This window comes from Pangasianodon hypophthalmus, chromosome 3 (assembly GCF_027358585.1).
Source record: "Pangasianodon hypophthalmus isolate fPanHyp1 chromosome 3, fPanHyp1.pri, whole genome shotgun sequence".
Classification (NCBI taxonomy): domain Eukaryota; kingdom Metazoa; phylum Chordata; class Actinopteri; order Siluriformes; family Pangasiidae; genus Pangasianodon; species Pangasianodon hypophthalmus.
Window position 1 is genome coordinate 24846818 of NC_069712.1, and position 27827 is coordinate 24874644.

Below are 27827 nucleotides of genomic sequence, written 5' to 3' on the forward strand. Positions count from 1 at the left end.
ATCAATGGTCAAAGACATCACAAGTGAATGCTGAATGTCAAGAACCTGGAATCTCTGGATGGCATGGTCAAGCTGAAGAATCAAGAGTGGACTAAAGTCATGGCCCGAGGTTTTGGAATTAAGTGGGAACAGCTGCGGCAAGACACGGTGAGTCAGTCATGGATTATGTTGAGTATGTAGTCCAAGCAGTTAATGACTACACTGGTCTGTTGAATGCTGAGGACAAAGCACAGTAAGTGAGACGGGTTCTGGCATAAGGACTAGAGAGAAAAATTGCGATGAAAAATTGGCAAAGAATACCTGCATCAGCTGGCAGGACTACACTGAGTTTGTCAATCACGTGCTACATGCTGAAAGAATCTTGAGAGATAAGCAGACAAAGACTCAGAACTCTTTTGAGATGGCGCAACTTCAGTTTTATTAAGAGGGCCACAACAAAGGCAGAGGAGTTGCCTGGCATCGAGGAGGACAGGGAAGAGGTCTTGGACGTGGTAAAGGTTGAGTTCAGGGTCAAGGTAGGAGCACCTATGGTGCTTGTTATCACTGCAGTCAGCTAGGCCACTTTATGCATGATTGTCCTCAATTGGATGACAATTCAGAGCACACAGTGACAGTCCCTCTACAAAAATAGGTTGAGGCAGAGGAGCAAACTGTAATCAATCAAAATTTACAGTTAACCGTTAATCCGATATATTGGTCATATATTTCAGAATGATCAGTTTATTGGCGTGTCTGTACAAATCAACCATGAGCAGCAAACTCTATTTAGGGTTGAGGAGAGTGTTCCTCACCTGTCGATGGGAGGTAGTTGGAAGGAAGTTGGATGAAAAGTGTTCTAGAAGGTAGGGACTGGATACAGAAGGGTGCCTTGAATCCTGCCACAATACTCTCTGAAATTCCACCAACTTTCCAATTCTTCTCTGTTATCAATTTGGCCAAGGCATTCTTCTCAATTCCAGTTCATCCAGACAGCAGGTATTGTTTTTCCTTTTGTTTCAAGGGTACACGCTATCAGTGGAATGTGATGCCTCAGGGTTTCACTGATTCTACCAATTCCTTTACTACACAGCTGTTACAAAAAAAAAAAAGTGGTCATAAATGCGCCACACTACAGCTGATACAACAGTCTGTCAAGTACTTAGGACACATTAGTTCAAACGAGGGCTGTAAAATTGATCCAGAGAGAATCTCTCTCTACATTTACATTTACATTTATGGCATTTGGCAGACGCCTTTATCCAGAGTGACTTACAAAAGTGCTTTGAAGTCTATCAAAAATCTGATATTGGCTAACTAGGTCACAAACTAGGAATACCATCAGTCCAAAACTCTCTCTCATGTCATGTCTCTCATGTCTCTTCTCAGTATGTTAAATTACTGCCATGCATGGGCCCTCATTGTGTTGAAATATCACAACCTCTCTCTGACCTAGCTCACAAACTCCCTATCAGCATGAATGAACTTGTCTCATGGACAGAGGAGGCTGAAATTGCCTTGTGAATGATTAAAACCTGCTATCGCTGGTGTTCCTTGCCTAGGCACTCTCGACTACCCTAAACCATTCCGTTTGAATGTACACAAAAAATGGTTTCATGTCTGGTGTTTTGACGTGGTCTCATGGTGAAAAATGGAAACCTGTGGCTTATTATTCCAAACGTCTCAATCCTTTTATGCATGGCCACCCTTGTATACACTTGCTGGCTGCGGCCACAAAGGCTGTTCTTTGCGCCTCTGACTTAGTTCCCATGCATGAGGTCCATGTCCCACACGATGTACACAAAATAGTATAATAATCATATTTTAAAATAATTGTATAAAAAAATGTATAGCGCTCAAACTAAGCATTTATCTAATGCCCATTTGTTAACCTTTCAGATTGTTTTATTCTCATTGCAGAATGCCACTATTCACCATTGTACCACAGTGAATCCTGCCACCCTGCTTCCTACTGCAAAGGACAGGGTCCCACATGACTGTTTTGGATATTACTGTCAAACCACAACCAGACCTGACTGACATACCGAATCTTAACACTGATTGCATTTATTTTGTTGATGGTTCCAGTTTGAGACTCTCTGACGGTTCACCTTTATATGCATATGCAGTGTGTGATCAACATTCAGTTATTGAACGTCACAAATTGCCTGCTTCACTTTCAGCTCAAGCCACTGAAGTGTTTGCTCTTACTACAGCATGTATTTTAGCTGAGAAAAAGACAATGACTGTGTTTATAGATAGCAATTATGCATTTAGAACATTGCATGATACTGGGGTTTTGTACAAACACAGAGGTTTTGTTACTTACTCTGGCAAACCGATCGCACACAAAATTCTGATCATGAATCTACTGGATGCTGTTCTCCTTCCTAAATCTAGTTCTCTCTGTAAATGGACATACTCGTGATACAGACCGTGTTTCACAGGGAAATGCCCTAGCTGATTGGGCTGCAAAGAAAACTGCACAACCAGACGATGCACACACTCTTCAGATACCACTGTAATCAGATGACAGAGAATTGTAATTCGCTTACGCGAATTACGAAGCTAAAATTAGCCAAAATTATGGCTGACACAGGTATCAGTTGGGTGCAGGCCCTCCCTCTAGTACACATGTATATTAGTGGCGGACCAATAGACAACAGGTATAAGTCAACTGGAAGTGCTGAATGGACTCCCCCTAACTTCAATCTCTTTCATATCCCTGCAGTTGGATGGATCCCTCCACAAACTGATGATCAGTTGGTAGAATATATGTCTTAGCTGTGCAAAACTGTGGCGTAAATTAGGAATACAGCAGAATAAAGATACATGCAACTTATCCATTTTCCCCCTGATCCTTATAATGATGGGGATCATAAAAAAAAAAAAACCTCTTATGGGATGTAGGCGGAAGACTATGATGAAGAATAATCCATTTCATATGACAAACAAGAAGGAGGATCTACGTTAATCAGGTTTGTAACCAATCATGTACTCTACTCTTTGTTCTCTATATGATGAATAATTCATGTATGCTTCTATGTACATTCATGCAAAACTTGAGAACCCTTTGTAGCACTCTTTAGCACTCTGAGGTAAACTTAGGTAGAGCAGAAGTGGCTACTTGGGCTCATGAATAAGTACTTTGATGAAATAAATATTTGCTTGAGCACATTTAAGTATTGGTTGTGACTTCTTGAAGAGCTGAATTTCCACCACATTGATCACTGTCCTGTTGCATGACCCAATGTCTGCCCAGCTTAAGCTGCTGGACAGATGGCCTCACATTTGTCTCAAGAATATTCTGGTATAAAGTGGAGTTCGTTGATGTCTCAATGACTGCAAGTTTCCCAGGACCTGTGACTGCAAAACAAGCCCAAATAATTACCCTATGACAAACCACCTTGGTCTCATCAGTCCAAAGGATATCGTTCGAGCAATTTTGCAAACCTAAGTCATGCTGCCATATAATTTTTGGAGAAAAGGAGCTTTTTTCATAGCCACCCTTCAAGCCATACTTGTTCAGTCTTTTTCTGATTGCACTGTCATGATCATAAACATTTAATGTGCTTACAGAGGCCTGTAGATTACATGATGTAGCTCTTTGGTTTTTTTTTTTATATCTCTGAGCATTAAATGGTCTGACCTTGGACTGAATTTGCTGGGATCCCCATTCCTGGGAAGGTTGGCAACTGTCTTGAAGGCTCTTTATTTGTAAACAGTCCTTCTCACTGTAGAATAGTGAATTTCAAATTGTTTGGAGATGGCCTTATAACCGTTCCCAGATTGATGTACAGCAACAATTGCTTCTCTGAGGTCATGGCTGATGTCCTTTCTTCTTGGCATGATGTAGACACACACCTGAGTGCTCCAGAACACCAAACTGCCAAAAGTTCCATATTTATAGAGGTAGTCACACTTTAGATGATTGATTAATCTTGTGCATTTCATTAGTAACACCTGGCTGTTAATTACTCTCTTAATGATTGTGGCGGTAGAAATGGTGTACTTATTTTGAATGTTCGTTTACTTTTTGGGAAACAGTGACTACATATTGGAATCAGTTGTGTTTTGTCACATAAGGTTATTTGTTTGTTTTAAACAGTAAAAACATAGAATTGAACGAGCAGCAGGTAATGATACAACCACCAGTGGCAGTGCTCTTAAAAAACTACATTTAAACATCTATATCTATCATCTATATTCATTACAGACATTACTTACTTTAAAAATTATATGTACCTTATTTACTTTGAAATTCGTATGTTCTTTATGTGAATATTTTTACCAGACTCTGTGTCTGGCAGGATTGGAATTTGCTGGTTACACAGATTTTTAACCGGTCAAATACTGGTATTTACCAGCTAACGGAAATCCTGATATACAGTCTCCTCCAAAAGTATTCGAACGGCAAGGCCAAATCCCTTTTTGTTTTTGCTTATACACTGAAGACATTTGGGTTTAAGGTCAAAAGATGAATATGAGATGACAGATCAGAATTTCTCCTCATGTGTCAAGTTTAGAACATGGCACCTTTTGTTTGAACCCACCCATTTTTCAAGTAATGAAAATTACACTATGTAACACAATTTTTGCTCCTGGGTAGCAAGTGTTATTTTCTAATTGCTTATGCCTCAAAAGAACAGAAAATGCCTATTAATGCCTTCAAACTTTGCTTTTGTGACCAGGACATTGGTATCTTGAAATTTACCTATACTCACTGAGAAAACGGGCAAATTAGCATCTTTTCTTTCACATAAATTCAGAAAAATTCTGAATTGAAACAAAATTAACATGTATTTATATTAAAGTTATATAAAAATGACCACAAAAGATTTAGAAGTGAGGAGTTTTTTGAGATTTATGATTATACTGTAAATCATTTTCACAACGCAGCCCCCAAATGTAGTCTCCCATCATGTTCTCATTATATTGTCATGGTAGCAGCTTTCAAAGTCCAGTATATCCTGGTGGAATTGCTCACCTTGCTCTTTTGAATACGCTCCCATGTTCTACTTGAATTTATCAAAATTTGCATCAAAGATATGGACTTTGAGAGACATCCTGCAGCCCATTGTACCATAGTTCTTCACCAGAGTCTCAACCAGCTCAACATAGTTTTCAGCATTGTGAATCTAATTGAATCTAATTGCTCAGGAAGCCCGAAACCACTGTGGCAAAGCTGTTCCAAGCTCTTTTCTCCTTCCTTGTGAGCTTCTTGGGGAATTCTTTGCAACCAGGATCTTCTTTAGCTGTAGTCCGACAAAGACACCGTCTTTGACTTTTGCCTCAGAAAGCTTAGGAAAGAAGTCTTGAAGGCTGCCGACTCCCTATCTAGAGCTGTGACAAATTGTTTCATAAGGCCAATTTGATGTGCAGTGGTGGCTTCAGCACCTTCTGGGGGTCCACCAGTGGCTCCCACTTGAAGTTGTTCCTCCCCACAGCGAACTTGGTCTGCTGTGGCCAGTCCCACCTTTGGTAGTGCGCCTTGGTGTCCCTACTGTCCCAAAGACAAAGATAGCAGGGAAACTGGGTAAAACCTCCTTGGAGAACCATCAGGAATGCCATGATTTTGAAGTCTCTGATGACCTCCCAGCTGTACTCATTATAATTCAAGGCGTCCAGCAATGTCTTGACGCTGTAGTGATCCTCTTTGAGGTCAGAAAAAAAACAAGATATTTTGAAATTTACCTGTACTTTTCTGACTTTATATGAATGAAAAGACACAAATTATCTCAATGAAAATAAGTAAATTTCAAAAGACCAATGTCCTAGTCACAAAAGCAAGTTTGGAACCAGACAGGGAACAGGTTGGCCAAGGAAAACAACAGCAGTTGATGACAAAAAAAATTGTGAGAGCTGTGAAGAAAAACCCAGAAGACATCACTAACTATCTCCACAGGGCAGGGTTGAAGGTATCACAATCCACCATTCAAAGAAGACTTTGAGAGCAGAAGTACAGGGGCCATTTCACAAGATGCAACCCACTCATCAGCAGTAAGAATTGGAATGCCAGATTGGAATTGGCAAAAAAAATACAGAGATGAGAGAAATACAACCAATCTAATTGGGAGGAACTTCATCATGCAGCAAGACAATGACCAAAAACTCACTGCCAACACAACAAAGGACTTCATCAGGGGGAAAAAAGTGGAAAGTTTTAAACTGGCCAAGTCAATCGCCAGATCTTAACTTGATTAAGCATGCATTTCACCTCCTGAAGAGGATACTGAAAGAAGAAACCTCCCAAAACAAATGACAACTGAAGAAGCTGCAAGGGATATGCAACCAAATATTATGACCACAGAACACACATACTCACACTCATACACACACATGTACACAAACCGATTGAGATCCCAGATGATGCAGGTTCCATCTCGGCTGACACTGATCAGGATGCTGTATGGTTTGCAGACAAAAAGACCTGTGACCTCATCTGTGTGTCCATACAAGTGAACCTGAGACTCAACTTCCATCTCAGAGGCCTAGAAAAGGAAAAGAAAGAAGGAAACAGAAAGAATTTCATACAAAATAGCAAAGAAGGTCCCCTACAAGGTCCCTTATTTTGTGTTTGATCAGAAACCTTATAAATACAAAATAAAATAGGAAAAAGCTCACTCTGAAGCTTTTAAATACCACTGGTTTTAAGTGTCCAACTAAGACACAACAGTTCTTCCCTATTATCTTTATTTTTATTGATGATGAGGGATAAGTAAAGATAATGTGAGGTGAGAGGGCAGTGCAATCCTTTCACCTGTCTTACTCCACCTGCGCTACAGGAAATGTGTTTCTAGGGCAATAGAGAAATGACAAATGAGACCACTCTAAAATGTGGTGTGTGTGTGTGTGTGACATAATGACTGGATGGATGGGGTGGAAGCAGGAGATTCGTGCTTCTGTAGTAACCTACCACGAAGCGGTTGCTGTAGGCGGTGATCACTCCACATTTACTGCCTGTAAACAGCTGACAACCATCAGACACCCAGGCACAACTTGTCACCTGAGAGAGAGTGAGAATGTGTTTTATGGGATTCAAACATGGCAGCTTATAAATAGACTGCAGTAAAGTAGGAGATCCAGCAGGAGGAAAAAGATGTTAACATTCACAATAATAATACAATAATTATGTCACATCAGATTCAAGCTGAATTCAAGACACTTGGATTTCTAACAGTATTATGTACATTTTTTAACAATAGAAATTCCCCAAGAAATTACCAGCAAAGAAGAAAAACAATTTAATGGGTTAAATATACAATATAATGTGCATGTTAAGTAAATGAAACAATGTAGAGTTTATGCTAGACTGCAGTTTTCAGATTAATTATGCACTATCATGCTGTTAGATTAGTAATATCGCTGTGATTTCAAAAGCTTGTTTCTTTTTTTGTGCAACAATGCTGTTAGTGTCAAACCTGGTGGAGCGGAGAACACTGGATGTAATTGATGGGTGGCTCACTTTGCTTGCTCTTGAGACGCAATATATTGTCACTGTAGCCCCAGCTGAGAATGGCGGACCACTGGATATCTGTGCTGTGCATACTTCTTACACCTAAGAAACAGTGAATGGTGAGCTGAGAGCATCATTACTGAAGGAAGCATACTGTACACTGAACTTGTTTTCAATTGTCTATTATGGTCAGTCTAGCCATATGCTTGCAGATTAATGCATACTCTGCTGGTTGAAAAACAAAGTGAGAGATAGATCAGAATTTCCGCTTTCATTTCCTGATATTTAGGGGGCCAAGCACCAAAGGTGCATAGTTTGATTTCTTCTTCTTCTTCTTCTTCTTCTTCTTCTGGCTAGGGTGTCTATGGGAGCCCATAGAACCATCTGGTAAAAAGTTGTGAAATTTGGCACACTGACTGGGGAGAGTCTAAGGAACATTCTGACCAAATTTGGGCCAAGTTTTGCCAATGTTCTAGTGCCACCACTGGGTCAAATTTGGGCCTAATTTGGAAGTACATTTATGGTCATAACTTTTGAACCATGTGTCAAGACGAGTGCACCCTATGACATCAATTTAGGCTTAATTACATTTTCTGCCATCTTGGATTTTGTCAAAAACAGTTTTTTTTCCGCTTCTTCTCCTATAAATTTTGTTCAATCATCACCAAATCTGGCACACATCACAGTAAGCCTCACAAAAGAATTTTGAATAGTCCAGGGATTTTCCCGTAATGGCCCAACGAATCTAATGGTGAAGCCGCCGAAAAGGAAGTGAGGCTGTATCTCAGCAATGACTTTGCACGCTGACACAAAACTTGGTAGGCATCTTCAGGACCATGACCTGAGGCTATACAACAAATTTCATGATAGCATCGCCTACTGGTCAAAAGTTACAATAACATGCCAAAAATCTTACATCTAACTGCCATTTTTGCTACTACTCCTCCAAATTTTGTTCAATCTTCCACATTTGGCTCACATCATCTTGAGACCTGTCTGAACAAAAGTTATCAAAGGAATTTTGATATTCAACCCTGTTCTCCTATAACACGCTGGCAAATGCAAAAAACAGGATGTGAAGGTGTATGTCAGCAATGCATCTACGGATAATCACGAAACGTGATAAGTATCTTCAGGACCATGCCCTGAATGTTTTGTGATTGCACCAAGAAGTTTTGTGATTGTGCCACCTTGCAGTCAAGAACTGTAACTACTTTAATTGTTTTCCTTATATCATTTGAAGAGTTTGTGGTAAATTCACAGTTAATTTTTTCTTATAATTCTCTGGAGTATGCAGCAGTGAACGCACACCAACATCTGAAATTCAAGTGTACTTCCTGTCGACTATCTTGGATTTTGCTAAAAACTGTTTTTTTTTCCACTACTCTTCCTACAAATTTTCTCCAATCATCACCAAATTTGCAACAAATTTTGTGCAACCTACTGGTCAAAAGTAACAATAACATGCTAAAAAATGCTTACATCTTACTGCCATTTTTGCTACTCCTCCTCCAAATTTTGTCCAATCTTCACCAAAATTGGCTCACATCATCTTGACACCTGTCTAAACAATGCTGCAGGAATGCAGCCCTCTGAGAATTCCACCACTGTCCGTGGTCAAAACATACACATCATGAGTGAAAATACAAATCCCTTTGCCTCAAGTTATGACTCTGCTTCAATTCTTACTGCTGATGAGTGGTTTGCATCTTGTGGTATGGCCTCTATATTTCTGCTCTCTAAGTGTTCTTTGAAAAGTGGATTGTAGTAATTTCAGCCCTGCCCTGTGGAGGTTGCTGGTGATGTCACTGACTGTTGTTTCTTCACAGCTCTCACAACGTTTGTCATCAACTGCTGTTGTTTTATTTGGCTAACCTGTTCCATGTCAGGTTGTTAGTGCACCAGTGGTTTCTTTTTTTCAAGACATTCCAAATTGTTCTTTTGGCTACCCCCATGCTTGTGCAAGGGCTCTGATTAATTTTCCCTTTTTTTTCTCTCAGCTTTTCTCTTGCATTTCTCCCACAGACAGCTCTCTGTTATTAATGTTGGTTTATCCTTTTTAACAAAAAAAATGCAGTCTTCACAGGCAAAACCCAGGGCTCAAAACAAGAGTAGATATTCAGAGCTATTAAATGTTTAAACAATCAATCTATCAGGGCACACCTGGGCAACAAGAAACACCTGTCAGTCACATGTTGCAATATTTTTGATCACTTGAAAAATGGGTGGGTTCAAACAAATGGTGCCACGTTCTAAGCTGTTTAACACATCCAGATTTAAATATCAGGGATTTAAATGTGAAATTACGATCTACTGCCTCATATTCATTTTTTGGGGTCTCAAACCCAAATGTCTTAGGTGTACAGCAAAAATAAATAGGTTTGGTTGTAATTGGTTGTAAGAGCTTTATTATATTAGGCAGTAACATATGTGTGTGAAGTTTAGCAGAGGAAATGCACAACAACCTACTTTAACTGGTGCTAGATGTTGCAAAGACCTGAGGGTGTATCCATCTACAGTTGAGATCAATACGCACAGTGATTTGCTTGTATTATTTAATGTGTGTAAATGTGGATGTCCCCCACCTTGCTCCTTGCTGTAGATCACCATAAGGCAGAACTTGCAGGAGAGGCCACAGACAGCCCGGGTGGGCAGCGCCAGCAGGGAGCCGAAGCACTCTCCATGCGTCTGGCTGAAACACACCACTGGGTCAGGAGCACTAGGTGAGCCCACATACTCACCCCATTTTAGGCCCTTAATCCAGGGCAGAGGACTCTGAAAAACAGCAGAAAAGGGCTTGCAAAACATCACAAGATGGGAAAATGTGCATCCCTTGAAACCTATAGACAAAATAAACTACAAACCCTACAAAAGCAGGAGCCTATGCACAATATTTTATTTAAATGCAGTTTCTCAATTCACTTTTTTATACTACCCTCTCAGTGTTAGTCTTTGCAGTTTTCATTGTCATACATGTAGCACCTACCATGAGATTACATGAAGCTAACCACTACACTTGTGAGATTGTGTGTAATATGCCTTCATCCTATCTTGCCCCCTATCAATCACTAATTGACGATTTTATCACTCATGATCTTAGAGGGGTGTAGGCTCTAACCAGCGTATGTGAGCAGGGTAGTTCTGCAGTGACAAGCCAGCTGTAGCTGCTAGTCATTATCATTAGTATTTAGTTTTTTTTTTTTAAATTAGTCAGTCAGTCATACTTGCAAAACTGAAGTCAGGACTATAAACCTAACAAGTTATTAACTGTAACTTAGCTCATTATAAATTAGAAGTAAATTATATAAAGTACATGTGAACATGTGTATGTGCTCTGCATTGAACAGCAGTGGAGATACTAATTGAACTACTGTACTAAGCCCCGTTCATGTTTTAAGAGTGAAGACATTCCATGCAGGGAAGGCTTGCATGGCTTTACCTGTTTGGCAAGCACAGACAAGGGAAGCTAAGAGGAAGATGTTTTGTTGTCCTGCTCTGAAGTCAGTCAACATAGGCTATTAAGGTTTGTATAGGACTGCGAAATAGGCTAAAAGGACATATTACAAACAATAAAAGTAGGCTTTTATTGTCATTCCTCTTATCACATACATCACATAGAGATGTTAGAGAACTTTTGGGAACAAAATCACAATGTTACAATTAACAATTAATGAAGGTCCAGTGTTGCTGGCATGGAGGCCTGAATGTACGCCATGACCTGTAACTGGAGTGAGTGAAACAGGGCAGTAATCATTAAGGCACAGGACTGAAGACTTTTTCAGTATGGGGAAGACAGTGGACTATTTGAAGCAGGTGCTGACAGCAGCCTGTGCCAGGGAGATGTTGAAGATCTCTCTGTCGAGCTACACATGCTACTCCTGAGATGCCAGTGATCCTGACTCCTTTTGGTCTCTGGACCTGCCTTATTCATTCTGATGCCCTACTTCTGGTTGGACTCATTTGGAAACCACTCGCTGCTGCTGAGGATGGCCCCAAACAAACAGCATAAAGTGACATGAGATTACTGTGGATGGTACCACTTAGAAACCATGAAGATAGCTTTGGACATCAAATCATATGAACAGTTTTGCTACGATGGCTTAGGACTACAATTGCTTTGATAGCTTTAGAACTGCAATTCCCATGGACAGTTTTACACGCAAGTCTCCATCAGTGAACAGTTCAACAAAACTTCACAAAACAGACTTCATATGTAAACTATAATGAATTTCTATGGTTACACAATTGCACTTTTTGACCATATAGTATACAGTTTAGAAGGGAATTATTTATAATCGCACTATCTGGTGTCACCCAGATAAGGATGGGTTCCCTTTTGAGTCTGGTTCCTCTCAAGGTTTCTTCCTCATATCATCTCAGGGAGTTTTTCCTTGCCAGCATCGCCTCTGCTCTCTTGAAGCCATTTGTCTCTTGCTTTCTTGATGCCACTGGTGAGGTTGGTTATTGCTGCTCTGAGAGCCACTTTGTCATCTGAACTGAATGCAATATCACAGCCCATGAACTTACCGCAGCATTCAACCAGGACCTCTGACTGGTATGTGTGGTGACATTGCAAGTGATCTGAACCTCATCCACACACTTGCTTATGTAGCCAGTGACAGATGATGCATATTCGTCTAAGTCTATGTAGCCCCCACATACAGCTGCATCCTTGTACAAGAGCCTAGTAACAAATCTAGCAAAATTTTGAGGAATCGTTAATGACTATGCTGCACTAAATAAGGCTCTCCGACTCACATCACAGCTGCTGGTTATCCGAGTTGAGACAGCAAGTTCGCTCAACTCACCACATGTGTAAAGCATGACTGAGTTGCGCTTGCATGAGCCAATATTTCCAACAACCATTCACTGATCACCATTGTGTGTCCGCCCTCTCAGTTCATTATTCTTTGTTTAAAGGTGAGTTATTCCATTTGTCACCATTTCCTTCATGCTTATTTCATTACTACTCACGACTTTGTATTCATTCTTGATAGAACGTATAGTATTTTGCAAATGCATAAATGGTTAGTTTATGGTGCCATGACCAAAGATGACTTCTTTCTACAAGAAATAAATTATAATTTTTTTTTTTTTCTCAGAAAATCTTCAAAACTCTAATTTGTAATTTCACATGCAAATTATCATGATGAATCAATGAATATGCAAATTAATTTATGACATCATCTGGCACCTACTAGCAACTTTTTGAGTGTGCCTTAGCTACTTTACTCTGAAATGTGTTGTCAACACTGATTATAAGACACAACACAATTTATTTTTGTTAATCCTAAAGCTACAGGCACCACATTTTCCAACAGACATTTAAATCGTCCAACTTGATAGCCATTGTGATAGACAGAATCTATCTGCGATCCCCAATACTATCGTTAACTGTCTCAAGCCTACTAATGAGATCATCTTTTTGTTCTTTACACAGTAACCTTGAACAGTTTAACATGCTTGGATAGAGTTAATATATTAATATATTGACTTAAAAAATGAATGAATAATATACTGACAGCAAGCAACATTTTGCCAAGTATACTGTCATGGGACCTGGCCACAGATGGCATATAGCCACAACATAAAATCAGATTGTTGGACTGCCAAACAGTGAAGGAAGGAAAGAAAAATATTTTCAATTATTATAGTTTCTTTTTTGCTATACTTAGGCATTAGAAGTCCCCTATACAGTATTTTTTAGCAGTTGTATCTTCAACATGTTAAACCCAACAAGCAATAGAAAGTGCTTTTATTGGTGTCTAAAGGTGTAGTGCTTCTACTGCATCAATGTCCTTCCATTTGTTTTTATTCTCTTACCATTTATGTGTATGTGTTGCATGTATGTGAAAAAGGTAAAGGTCTCACCGGGTGGACAATATCTTTGTTCTGATCACGGCTCTCCCTGAATGCCAGCTGTACCAGCAGGCCCATGGCAGCGGGCAACTCGCCGTCAATTATGAGTTTGGGTCCAGTGCGGCTGATGTGTGAGGTATGGAACAGCTGTCTGGGCGTCTGGCCATAGGTCTTGATCATGGTTTCCAGGGCTCGTCGCTGAACAGGATCCTCGACTGCTGAAACGTCCATGCCAAAATATGTCTGCAGGGACAAAATGATGAAAAAGACGAGTATGCTTTCTGCACTGTGAGAAAATGTGGAATGTTACAACACCGTACAACACCCAAGGCTTATCTCCCTCTCAAAAAGCAGTCTGGCTGTACATTTTCCACATAACAATATTGTTATCAATGTTATGATAACAATAACAAGAACAATAATATTAATAAATATAGCTACAAGCAGCAATTAAGGGGGCCAAGCACTTTCTGTCCCCACCTCTTAATTGTGACCATCAGTGCTTGTTCCTAAATTTGAAGGCAAAACATCAAGCTATTGCAGAGATATTGCTTCACTTCCTGTATTCTGTAGCCTTCTCAAGTTGCATTTCAAGTAAAATCTGTTTTTTAACTTTAAGTTATGTTATGTTGCTAATTGTATGTGGCAAGTTTGATGTTAATACATAAATGTGTTGCTGAGATATGACCTCACTTCCTGTTTTGTGACTTAAGTGTGGTTTATACTTCTGCACTAATGAGAGATACAGTGGTATTTGTGTATTTGTGTCATGATGCAGAGAGGGGGACCATAGGTAAATGTGGCACACAGAGACATGCTAGCGTGCCGTCCTCCCACAAAATATCTACGCATTATGCAAATCTGTGGTGCTATATGTCGAGCAAATACTGATTGGTTGGCAGGGAGATGTGTCCAGTTGCTGCCCAGAAATGGTATAATTAGATGTTGTGACATGGGTTTTATCAAATTCATATTGTTCAAATCAGAGTAATACACTGTTTAAAATACATCTGAAGTGGAAACAATAAAATGCTAAACAATAAAGTACAATAACATTTTCCCTCATTGCACCCAGCACTCTCTACAGACAATTTCTAAAGCATGTCCTCTATAGATGTGTTTATGTTCCAACACTACTTCCTGAAAGTGTAGTCCTTAAAAACCTAAAAATAATCATGATGTTAATTTCTGAGACCAGTCTCTTTTATAAAGATTTTTTTCTCTGTGATAAAACTCTTGCACTGAACACCTAGTATAAATGAACACAAGTGAGTTTTTCACCCTGCATTTTATTGTTTGCTTCACATCATGGTGACACTGAACTTGGTTTGACCCAAAGAATCAGAGGAAAGTGGAATCCTTTCTAGGACATTGCGTTGCGTTGCTGCTTTATTGTAGTAAATGTATGTCCAATTTTGCCTTATTGGTGGCTCTAGAGGTCTTGAGTGGTGTAGACCGAAATTGCTGTGAAGGTACCTGAGACTGTCCTCTATTACTGTGCCAAATTTCATAGACTCCCTTGTGGAAGTATAAAAAGAAGCTCCTGAAGAAAGTGCAGAGTGATTGCACAGGCAATGCAACTATATAGGGCATTGTCTGGCAGTGGCTATTTTATCACAGGTGGTTATTAGCTTGTTCTTAGGTGGTTGTAAGTGCATTTCAGCTTGATCAGCTATACAATATGAGAGAAAAATGCACTTGAACTAAACATTGCCCCCTAACTTAATGCACTTGAACTTTACCTTGCCCCACATCCCAACTTTAGCCTAGGAATCTAGTCCTGAATATTCCTTTAAACTTTGGTATATATCCATCTAATATATAATATGTTATAACTGTTTGAGTAAATTAAGCCAACCTCGGAATGAGTGATTGGTAGGCGGTGGCTACATTCACATTTACAAATATCCATAGATTTTTTAAAAAAATAATTATTGACAGATGCTCCTGAGTAGGAGACAGGAGCTACTTAATAATTTGACACCATAGGTTTGAAGATATGGCAAAAATCCTAGGAATAATTTGCAAAAGATGGGTTTGCATATTAATAGAATTTTAAGAAATTTGATTGGGTGGGGCTAAATGTTCTAAAAAAGTACACGTTTGTGGTATTAATTAATGAATCAGGAGAAAGAAGAAAATTCCCTGTCCACATTATTTTACATTAGGTATACTTGTTTCTAAGTGAAAAATGAATACCACCCCCAGTGGCTAATTAAAGTTACAATGCATCATTTATTTGTGGGGTGCTAGTGGGACTTATTGTTGAAGTTTCATAACGATTACTCATTTTTAACACTATCAAATGCCTGTTGAAATCTGACTGGCCGGTGGTGGCCAAGTTTTTGTTTAAGCAACATACAAATGAGGATAAAGATTCAGAATACCAAGTTTCAGCTCAATCAGACTTATGGTTCCTGAGAAACAGGTTTCTGAACTTAGCTCCACCCCTACTGATGACCACACAGGTGGCAACCACACTGTTGACAAATTTCAACATCTTTTTAACAAGTATTGAGGGAGAAACTCTCCTGAGCCTTGTGACACTAAAAATTGTGACCATGGTACGAAAATTCTATGAGTAGTTTCCAAAAGTAGGTTTTGTATAAAATAGGCTTTGCCTGTAGGCCTCATGTTGTTTGAGATATGGCCTAAAACATAAAATGGTACGCTATGCTGCACTATAGCACCACCATTAGGCCGATCCACCTCTTCTCTATTGCCTGAGTAGAGGGAGTGACTAGTATTATGTATGGTTTGGTCTGCACATTCTTCCAAATATTTTTTCTATTCATTCCTATGGGGATAAAATGCACTTCCACTGGCTGGAAGCACATGAACGATCGATACAATCACATCATTCCTGACCAGACCAAAAAATTTGGATTAGTCCCGTTCCGATATAAAAGACTAGATAGCAGAAGTTTTAACAGAAAAATTAAAAAAAAAAGTGCATTTCCTGAAGAAAATGCAGAGGTATTGTGGTGGTTGTAAGAGCATAATAGCAAGTTTCATAATGACTGCTCACTTTTAACCCCGTCAAATGCCTGCTGAAAGTCCAAAACTCAGCACGCCTCCTCAGGGCTTTGTCATGAAGGAGCCATTCACGTTGTGTTAAAGTGCATACAAAGAGTCATAAGTTACAGCTATTTGTATTTTTATATCTGTAAAGCTGCTTTGTGACAATGTCCATTGTTAAAAGCGCTATACAAATAAAACTGAATTGAATTGAATTTGAGACTCCGTACCATTAGAATTGATTGACAAGGGGCAGCCATATTGTTCATAAATCTTAAATGTGTTTGACCATTATGGAGGAATAACTCTCCTGAGCCATTTGACACCAACTGTGTGACGATGCAACAAGATTCTAGGACTAGTTCCCAAAAGTAGGTTTTACATATTATGCAAATTAGCAGAAAGTGGGCATAGCTATAGTGCGTTCAGAAAGTATTCAGGCCCCTTCATTTTTTTCCCCTAGATTTTATGTTGCAGCCTTATGCTGAAATGCTTTTAAAAATGTTCACATCACTCTACACTCCATACCCCATAATGACAAAGCAAAATCCAGATTTGTGATAAATCAATCGGGGGATAAGGGCCTTGGTAAGAGCTCCAGAGATCATGTGTGCAGATGGGAGAAACTTGCAGAAGGTCAACCATCACTGTAACACTCAACCGATCTGGGCTTTATGGCAGAGTGGCCAGACGGAAGCCTCTCCTCATTGCAAGACAGATTTTTTTGTCTCTAAGGTCTCACGGTTCTCGAGATATGGCCTCAAATGTAAAATGGGGTGCTATGCTGTGTTATAGTGCCACCATTCGGCCAATCAATGTCTTTTCTCTTGCCTGAGTAGAGGGAGTGAGTACTACATACTGGCCAAGATTCATGTCTGTGGCACATATGGTTTGGTCTGCACGTCCTTCCAAATGTTTTTCCATTCATTCCTATGGGAAAAAATGCACTTTGAATTGCTGCAGGAACCGCGTGACTCATTAAAAATCTGTATACAAAGTGCACCTTTCCCAACCAATCTGGCATTGGTCCCATTTCGATATCTCAAAAAATGTAGGATGAGACAGTGGATAAAGTTTTGGCAGAAAAATAAGGATAATATAAAATATAGTCATAAATGGTGATCTGTGGGGTCCAAGCACTCCTTGCAAATAAAGCCCCAAGTGGCCAGTTCATGCCAAGACACACGTAACAATAAAAAAACCATACATGAACATACTTATGTTTTCTGACAATAACTCAATGCTAGTTGAGTACACACTCGAATACAGATTAGCAAGTGGATGCAGCACACCAAATTTCAGCTAAATTGGACCAACAAGTGCCAACTCTTTGACAAGGTATATAAAAAAGAATTTTCACTGTACACCTTATTTTCCAAGAGATATGCTTGTTTTTGTGTACACAAACATGAATAGTGCCCCCCATTGCCAATTTGACTGAAACTACATCAAATAGTAGTGGGTCCATAACCGAACCTTCCAGCCAAATTTTGTAACAATAACTCAATTTTAATCCTGTCAAATGCCTGCTGAAAATCAATTGGCTGATGGTGGCCATGATGTTTAAGTAATCATGTCAACATCAAAAATGCACTGACAGATTAGCACATAGATGCAGCTTACCAAATTTCAGCTCAATCGGACTTACGGTTCCTGAGAAACACTTATTTGACTTTAACTCCACCCCCCATGTAAGATCACACCCCAAACTTTGGATCTGACCTCACAATCTTTTCCTGTATATAGCTTTCAAGTTGACAATTAAAATCTTGACAATTACAATAGGGTTTCAGCACTACCCTGTCAAATGCCTGCTGAAAGCTGATTAGCCAATGGTGGCCATGTTTTTAAATAATTAGCTCATCATCAAAAGTCTTACACATTAGCACACAGATGCAGCATCCCAACCTTCAGCTCAATTGGTTGATTCCCAAGAAACAGATATCTGACCTTATCTCAGCCCCCCATGTATAACAATGCCCCAGACTTTGTATATGACCTCAAAATCTTGTCCTAAATATGCCTTTCAAGTTTATTGCAAATCCATTCAAGCAATGATTTGTTACAGCTGTTTGAGTAAACTAGGCTCTGCCTCCTTAAATTAATTGACCTGTGTTGGCCATATTGTTAATAAATCTCAACTTTTTTGACAGTTGAGTTTCACACTCTCCTGAGTAGTTTGACACCAATTTTATGAAGATTGGCCAAAAATCCTAGGACTACTTTGAAAAAGTAGGTTTCACGTATTACGCAAATGAGCAAAAAATCCATCAATTAGTGGATGGGGTCTGGCTGAATAGAGCTGAAGCCAAGGAATAAAAGGGAAGTATGATATAGGCCATAATGTAAATATGTGCATTATAGTGCCACCATTACATGCCCCTTCTTGCCTGAGTAGCAGGAGGAATTCTGCACCATCTGTCAAAATTTGGCGCTTCTATGTCTCACGGTCACCTTCTATTGAATATGTTGTTCAAGTTTGGTTCAAATTCATATCAAGAATCACAGCTTTTTGAGTAAACCAACTCTGTCTCCTTAGAACTGATTGACACATGGTGGATATATTGTTTAAAATTTCAGCATGTTTTTGATAATTACTGGCCAGTAATCATCAGTGGCCAATTTAAGTGAGACTGCAACAATTAGAAGTAGGTCCCTACCCGAACCTACCTTTCAAGTTTCATGATGATAGCTCAATAGTACCCCTGACAAATGCCTGTCAAATGCCTCCTGAAATCTGATTTTTTAAGTTTTTTAAGTAATTAGATCATTAAAAATCCACAGATTAGCACATAGATGCAGCACACCAAAGTTCAGCTTGATGGGACTTACAGTTCCTGAGAAATAGTTATCTCACCTTAGCTCCACCCCTATGTATGGCCACACCCCAATCTTTGCAAATGTCCTCAGAATCTTGGCAACTTTGTTCAAGATATCTGCATTATCAACACAATTTATAACCATGAGTATCTTGAAATGATGCTGACCAAACTGAGTATGAATCTGATCAATGCTTAAAGAGGAGTATTGAAAGGTTGATTTATAAGCTTTAAATCCTGTTACTAGTTGGTGGTGCTAAGACAATGAATCAGTATTACCAGGTAAGTGTGATTAAAAATCATCACTGACTATGCATGTGAACTTTCAGGCTTTTGGAATTACACAACGCCTCCTCTTTCAATAGCATCATGGGTTAATTGATCACATTGCCATGGCAACACTGTTCAAAATCATGTCATATCTTTTTGCAATTTAACATCATAAATGTCTTATACCAAATCTGATATTAATCTGATTAACGCTCTACAAAGAGTATTAAAAAGTGTGATTTATAAGCCCCACTTTCTCCTACAATGTGGTTGCATTATGACAATGAATTACTAATATCATGTGTATGTAACTATGCCCCCTCATTTTAACATACATGGTAAGAATTTGATGAATCATCTAGGAGGAGTATAGAAAAATTTGGTTTATAAGCCTCACTTCCTGCATCCAGTTGGTGGAGCTATGACAATGAATCACTGTCATGTATTTGACTATTCCCCATCATTTAATATACATGCGAACTTTCAACCACATCACATAATGTACAGTGGAATAATGCCACGCTTTGTTTACATGGCATGACAAATTAAATTTAGCATCAAGGATATCCAGCATTTGCCAAAACATGATGGCATTCACTTCTGACCTGAATATCAATTTTCATTTTATACTAATTGATGGAATGCCAGTTTGAGGTTTTAAGCATGGTAAGCACCTCAAAAATGCCAAAAAGTTTTGAAAAATGATAATAATAATCCTGTCAAAAACAATAGCGTTCTTCACACTCTTGGTGCTTTGGGATGAATTAGAACGCTGACTGTGCCACAGGCCTTCTTGCTTGACATCAGTGCCTCACTTCACTAATGTTCCTGTGGATTGTGACAGCAGGCCGACAGCCTGCGCACGTAAAACATCAAACGCTCCTTGCGCGAAAAGACAGTGCCCTTTCAGCACCGTGTTTGTTTGACAGCCGGAGTGCGCATGGCTGCGGGGCAGAGCGACCTAATACAGCACGGCTGGCGGCCAATGAGTGGCGCGGCTCCTCTTCACCCTCCCAGAGAAGACGAGGAGCTATAAAAGGAGCTCGTGGCCATTCTAGCAAGAGAGATGTGAAATCTACTATTTCACTATTTCCTGTCTCTGTGTGTCTCTTAGATGCCGACATAAGCAAGGAAGACGAGCTCCTGCTGCTCCGCGACCGCTCCGCTGCATAAACCGGCCTGCTGCATCCTCACAGTCTTGCCCCCTTGCCGCCACTGCAAGTTTCTCACTACCTACACTACCTACCTACCTCACTACCTACACCAAGCCTCACTTCACACACGCTTCTCCTGCACCATCCCTCTCACTTTCACTTTGAGGATAATAAAGAGCACATTCCCCCACACTTATTGCCTCTGTGTTTGTGTGTGCAGCCTTCTGTGGTCCCGCATTGTCACAGGCTGAATGAGCAAATCCCCATAGTCATTCTCCAAAATCTAGTGCAAAGTCTTCCCAGAAGAGTGAAGATAATTATAACAGCAAAGGGGGGATGACATTTGGAATGGTATGTTCAAAAAGCACATATGAGTGTGATAGTCAGGTGTCCACAAACTTTTGGCCATAAAGTGTAGATGTACACAAGACCTCTCAGTCAAACAGAAAACTAACCGCAGGGTGAAACACATTGATGGCCTGGATAGCAGCCTTGCCCTTCTGCTTCAGTCCAAACACCAGGTCTATCCACTGGCAGAGCATCTGAGACACCTGCTCAGACTCGAGAGCCTGTCTGTGGATCAGCACGAAGAGCCGTGGGTCGTTCCTGGCCCATGGAGGCAGATTCACATGATTCACTCTCTCGCTATTCTGCCGAACCCCAAAGTCAAAACCTGGCATGGGAAAAGATGTGTGGTTAACATGGTATAGTGATAATATCTTTTCAAGATTTTCAAGAAAACAGAATAAAATCTTCATCTTATTTCCCAGCTTTTTACTAGAATATACAGTTGATATAAAAAGTCTACACACCCCTGTTAAAATGGCAGGGCTTTGTGAAGTAAAATAATGAAACTAAGATCAATTATGTCAGATCTTTTCCTACCATTAATTTGAAATTGCAAATTATACAAATAAAGTATAAACAATCAGAAACCTTTTTTTAGGAAAAAAAAGGAAAAATAAATAAATAAAAAGTAAAAATTTGTGGCTATTCATAATTCCCTCCACCTTGATAAAAATCCCAGGCCTTCTGTATTTTTTCTGCCACCCTACCCCATAGCTCAGACATGTAAAGAATATGAGGGATTGTTGTCACATGCAGAGAGTACTTGTCAGATATTCCTGCAGCTCAGATGTCAAGAAAATCCTATAGAAACAGCTGCATTATAGGGGTTAATCAGAATAATTTCACTGAGGACATAATTACTCAGTATGATAATTACTTTTGAACAAGAGATTGTTTCATTCTGAACACAGCCACATCCCCAATTATAAAAGGGTGTGCATACTTATGCAACCAGGTTATTGTAACTTTTTTTATTTTTCATATTTTTCCCTAAAATGTTTGTTTGTTTTTCACTTAGTGTGGAAAAGGTCTGACATGATTTATCTTGGTTTCATTTTTTTCACAAAAACCAGCCATTTTAACAGGGTGTGTGTAGACATTTTATATCCATTGTAGATTTCTTTCCCTATATGAGTGTAACTTTCTTAAAAACTGGCATTTGCTAGTGAGCCAGGTAAAAAGATGATGCAGAGGATGGTGCATTAGAAAATTTGAACACTAGGTAGAGATATATTAGGAAAGGAAAATTGTAGAGAATATGGAAACTAAAAAAAGGATACCTTCTCTGTTGACCAGGAATTCTGGCAGATAAAAAAACTCTGGGATCAGCTCCTTAACATCAGTCATTGACTCATAAGAGGATAGTCTCCATGTGGTCTTCATGGAGTGAAAGGTCCGGTCGGGAATATCAAAGCTCTGGTCTGTGAGCATGAGAGAAAAAACATTTTTACCATAAATAATCCATAGAGAGGAATGTTCATCTGTTTGTTCAAACATTTTTCCAAAGGGTGCTTCAATTTCGGCTTTTTAAATTTATCCATAGGACTTATTTAACACCAGTTCACCTCCACAAAATTTTTCCCAACACCTCTCAATTATGTTTTAAGTGTAAAGCAGCCACTGGTACTGTGATGCCTACATTTTGGGATTGTAAAAAGATTAAGACCTACTGGAAAGAGATTCACAAAATTATACAAAAGATTACTGGAAAGACTTTTACCATGTCTCTGATTATATATCTCTTGAATTGTACTTTGGTCGTAAATCTTAATGGTGATGATGAGTAGAGCACCTTTGTACTTTTCTGGCTAAAAAATGTATAGGCCTACTGTTGTTGTGTTCAGCTTCACAGATACCATCTGTCAGAATGCAGATGAGTCAGGCTGCTACTCTTTTGCTGTTAGAAAAGCTTACCTATGATCTTCATCACAGATCTGATATTTTCTGGTGCACTTGGTCTTCTCTTTGGGACTTTCTTAATGAAGACAAATAACTGTTTTATTCCATGCACTATTATACCTTTATTTATACAGTGAGAGTAAAAAGTATTTGATCCCTTGCTGATTTTGTTGGTTTGCCCACTAATAAAGACATGATCATTCTATACTTTTAATGGTAGATGTATTCTAACATGGAGAGACAGAATATCAAAAAGAAAATCCAGAAAATAACTTTAAAGAATATATATTAATTGATTTGTATTTCATTGAGGGAAATAAGTATTTGATCCCCTAGTATGCATTAGGAGTTCTGGCTTTCACAGACCAGTTAGACACTCCCAATCAACTTGTTACCTGAATTGAAGACACCTGTTCTAACTAATCACCTGTATGAAAGACACCTGTTCACAGAATCAGACAATCAGACAGATTCCAAACTCTCCAACATGGGTAAGACCAAAGAACTCTCTCAGGACCTCAGAGACAGGATTGTTGACCTGCACAAATCTGGAATGGGCTACAAAAACATTAGCAAGATGCTGGGTATTAAAGTAACAACCATTGGTGCAATTGTGAGAAAATTTAAGAAGTATAACATGACCATCAATAGACCTCGGTCTGGTGCTCCACAGAAGATTTCACCTCGTGGGGTGGCAATGATCATGAGAACTGTGAGAAATCGGCCTGCAACCACACAGCGGGAGTTAGTGAATGACCTCAAGGCAGCTGGGACCGCAGTCACCAGGAAAACAATTGGCAACACTTTGCGCCGCAATGGATTAAAATCCTGCAGTGCCCGAAAGGTACCCCTGCTTAAGAAGGCACATGTGGAGGCCCGCCTAAAGTATGCCAATGATCACCTCAAAGATGTACAAAGTGATTGGGAGAAGGTTCTGTGGTCAGACGAGACCAAAATTGAACTATTTGGCCTAAACTCTACTCGTCATGTGTGGAGGAAGAAAAATGCTGCCTATGACCCCAGGAACACTGTGCCCACCGTCAAGCATGGAGGTGGAAGCATTATGTTTTGGGGGTGTTTCTCTGCCAAGGGCACAGGGGTACTTCACCGCATCAGTGGGAAGATGGATGGAGCCATGTACCGTGCAGTCCTGAGGGACAACCTCCTCCCCTCTGCCAGGAAGTTGAAAATGGGCCGTGGTTGGGTCTTCCAACATGACAACGACCCGAAGCATACAGCAAAGGCAACAAAGGAGTGGCTCAAGAAGAACCACATTAAGGTCATGGAGTGGCCCAGCCAGTCTCCGGACCTCAATCCAATCGAAAATCTATGGAGGGAGCTGAAGGTCCGAGTTGCCAAGCGACAGCCCACCAACCTTAATGATTTAGAGAGGATCTGCAAAGAAGAGTGGGCCAAAATTCCCCCTGATATGTGTGCTAACCTTGTAGTTAACTACAACAAACGTCTGTCCGCTGTGCTTGCAAACAAAGGCTGTGCCACCAAGTATTAAGTGCTTTTGGCTAGAGGGATCAAATACTTATTTCCCTCAATGAAATACAAATCAATTAAAATATATTCTTTAAAGTTATTTTCTGGATTTTCGTTTTGATATTCTGTCTCTCCATGTTAGAATACATCTACCATTAAAAATATAGAATGATCATCTCTTTATTAGTGGGCAAACCAACAAAATCAGCAAGGGATCAAATACTCTTTACTCTCACTGTATATCTAAAGTTATTATTATAATTCTGGTACATTTGTTGTGTTGAAAATCAAAGAAAAAATAAAAAGAGAATATGTTTGAAGCAGCTTTTTAAGTCTTCGTGCTTAAGACAGACTTTTCAGTTCAAAGTAGCATATAAAGCATTAGCCTCTTTGGTAGCTCAGGAAATGCAGGTGTTAACATTAGGACTCGGTAATGCAGAATCCTAAATATGAATAATGCCTGTTAGGAAGAGCAGGGGGTTTGAATACACTGCCCCTGCACAGCATACTGCACAGACTTTGTAAGTGTACAGTTAGGTCCAGAAGTATTTGGACAATGACAGAGTTTTTGTGGTTTTGCCTTTATACACCACCACAATGGATTTGAAATAAAACAGTCAAGATGTGATCGAAGTGTAGACTTTCAGCTTTATTTTAAGAGGTCCCACAAAAATATGGCATACCATTTAGGAATTACAGCCATTTTAAGCAAGGTACTTCCATTTCCAGGGCTCAAAGGCCTTTGGACAATTGACTGACAAGATGTTAATTGACCAGGTGCAGTCCATTCCCTCATTACTTCAAGACAAATGAAGCAGATAAAAGGTCTGGAGTTGATATCAGGTATTGAGTTGGCATTTCGCAGCTGTTCGACTGGAGCTACCAATATGAAGTCCAAGTGGATGATCGCAGAATCCTTTGCTTGGTGAAGAAAAACCCCTTCACAACATCAACAGAAGTCAAGAATACTCTGGAGAAGGTAGGCGTATCATTGTCAAAATCTACAATCAAGAGACATCTTCATGAATGTAAATACAGAAGGTTTACAACAAGGTGCAAACCACTGGTAACATTCAAGAACAGGAAAGCCAGATTAGACTTTGCCAGAAAACATCTAAAAAAGCCTCCCGTGTTATGGAATAAGATTCTTTGGACTGATGAAACCAAGATGGACTTGTACCAGAATGATGAAAAGAGAAAAGTATGGCGAAAGAAAGGAACAGCTCATGATCCAAAGTATACTACATCATGTGTCAAACATGGTGGAGGAAGTGTTATGGCATGGGCATGTATGGCTGCCAATGGAACGGGCTCATTGGTGTTTATTGATGATGTGACTGCTGACAGAAGTAGCAAGATGAATTCTGAGGTGTATAGGGCTATACTTTCTGCTCACAATCAGACAAATGCTACAAAACCGATAGGACGCCGCTTCACAGTGCAGGTGGATAATGACCCTAAACATACTGTGAAAGCAACTCAAGACTTTTTGAAGGCAAAGAAATGGAATATTCTTCAATGGCCGAGTCAGTTGCCTGATCTCAACCCAATAGAGCATGCTTTTCACTTACTGAAGACAAGACTGAAGGCAGAAAGACCCACAAACAAGCAGCAACTGAAGGTGGCTGCAGTGAAGGCCTGGCAAATCATCTCCAGGGAGGAAACTCAGTGGAAACTTGGTGATGTCCATGGGCTCCAGACTTCAGGCAGTCATTGACTGCAAAGGATTTTCATCCAAGTATTAAAATTATGGTTATATTTACAATTATGTCACTTTGTCCAAATACCTTTAAGCCCCTGAAAATGGAAGTACTTTGCTTAAAATGGCTGTAATTCCTAAAAGATAAATGCCATATTTTTGTGGAACCTCTTAAAATAAAGCTGAAAGTCTACACTTTGATCACATCTTGACTGTTTTATTTCAAATCCATTGTGGTGGTGTATAAAGGCAAAATCACAAAAACTCTGTCACTGTCCAAATACTTCCGGACCTAACTGCATATTAGAGTGTGAGATTACCTTGATAGGCCAGGAACATTTTGGTGAAGGGAGGCATCCGGACTAGGAAGTGCAGAACGGTACCACTGTTGGAGTAGTGGGAACCATAGTGGTACGGTTGTACAGGGGGCATGGGGTCATCCTCACGTGCACCCTTCTTATATTCCTCTTCCAAATACTACAAAAGCAGGTCATATAACTGTTCAGTTATGATAAAGATTAAGACCATTCTAAGCATTATAGCCAGTAATTGATTCATGATATTTGAATTTTAAATGAAATACAGAAAGAGCTAAAGCAGTACCCTGTAATTGTCTACATATCGATCCTCTTTCTCTTTTGACTGCACTGCAATAGGTTTGCTCAGGTTTCTGCCAAAATACAATATACAATATAAAATATAAAGAATATAAATAAAAACATATTAAAAATATATACTTTTTCATAAGGTATTAAAAATTTTATGTGAGAAAACATTAAAAAACATAAAAACATATACATAAAGTCCTTATACTGAACAAGAAAAAAAATTAAAAATATGATTTTCTATTGCAATATCCACAATGACTGTATGTGGAAACTAACAAACAGCACATCGCTGAATACCTGAAAATCACGCTGTCTATATTTCAGTGACTCTTGCCTCATTAGTTGGTCTGTAATCAAATTTATGCAAAGTGTTACAGAGACTAACCGTTGTTAAAATGAATAAGGGTAAAGCCAATGACAAAGCAGTCCTGCTCTATGGCCGCACTGAATCTACCTCTAAATATAAAGGCTCCAGCTGCTAAGATCATTAGGGGCCAAGCACTGAATGTGCGTAGGGACCCTTTAGTGATTGTATGTTTTATTACTATTACGGGTCCAAGCACAAAGTGCTTGTAAACATATTGGAATTGTTAGGATTTTCTTCTTATTATTATTATTCTGAGTCTATGCTAGAACACAACGAGCAGCCCCATAAAGTCATAGAAACACCAAAATATGTTACTTGGTGCAAAATTCACACTGCTACTCAGGGAAGTAAATGGAACAGTATCGGCCTGATGGTGACGATTTGCATAATATGCAAAACCTACTTTTGCAAACTAGTCCTGGGATTTTTGACCAATCTTCACAAACCTAGTGTCAAGCTCTACTCAGGAGAGTGTGAACCTCAATAATCATTAAAAACATGATATTTGTAATCAATATGGCCGACACATTTTTTACTGACACATCAATTCTAAAAAGGCAAAGCATAATTTACTGAAGAGCTGTAACTCATGAATGCCTGTGCACATCGAGATGAAACTTGAAAGGTATATATAGGACAAGAATTTGAAGTCATGTGCAAAGTTTAGGGCATGGTCATGCCATAAGGGGTGGAGCTAAGGTCAGATAACTGTTTCTCAGGAACCGTAAGTCAGATCGAGCTGAGATGCAGTATGGTGTATCATTATGCTAATCTGTAATTGGAATTTTGATGATGACCTAATTACTTAAAAAAAAAAAAAAGGCCACCATTGGCCAATCATATTTCATCAGGCATTTGACAGGGTT

General features: G+C 39.4%; 1 protein-coding gene across 16 annotated transcripts in view; it reads right to left on the reverse strand.

Annotated features, from left to right (window-relative positions):
• Positions 1–27827, reverse strand: part of lyst (lysosomal trafficking regulator) — a 198702-nt gene that overhangs the window by 13404 nt on the left and 157471 nt on the right. For 11 of the 16 annotated variants that reach the window (XR_003404244.3, XM_053232372.1, XM_026939233.3 and 8 more), the window contains 9 exons: positions 26590–26656; positions 26307–26463; positions 22181–22321; positions 21008–21225; positions 13304–13534; positions 10018–10207; positions 7398–7534; positions 6893–6982; positions 6328–6467 (listed from right to left, as the gene is read on the reverse strand). Coding sequence is in view for 11 of the 16 variants with exons in the window: in XM_053232372.1 (XP_053088347.1) it covers positions 6328–6467; positions 6893–6982; positions 7398–7534; positions 10018–10207; positions 13304–13534; positions 21008–21225; positions 22181–22321; positions 26307–26463; positions 26590–26656 (1371 nt within the window). In the remaining 5 variants the exon portion in view is untranslated. Of the gene's footprint in view, positions 1–6301; positions 6468–6892; positions 6983–7397; positions 7535–10017; positions 10208–13303; positions 13535–21007; positions 21226–22180; positions 22322–25787; positions 26005–26306; positions 26464–26589; positions 26657–27827 lie in introns of those variants that run through there. The other 5 variants (XR_008301402.1, XR_008301404.1, XR_008301403.1 and 2 more) reach the window with 3 other exon arrangements.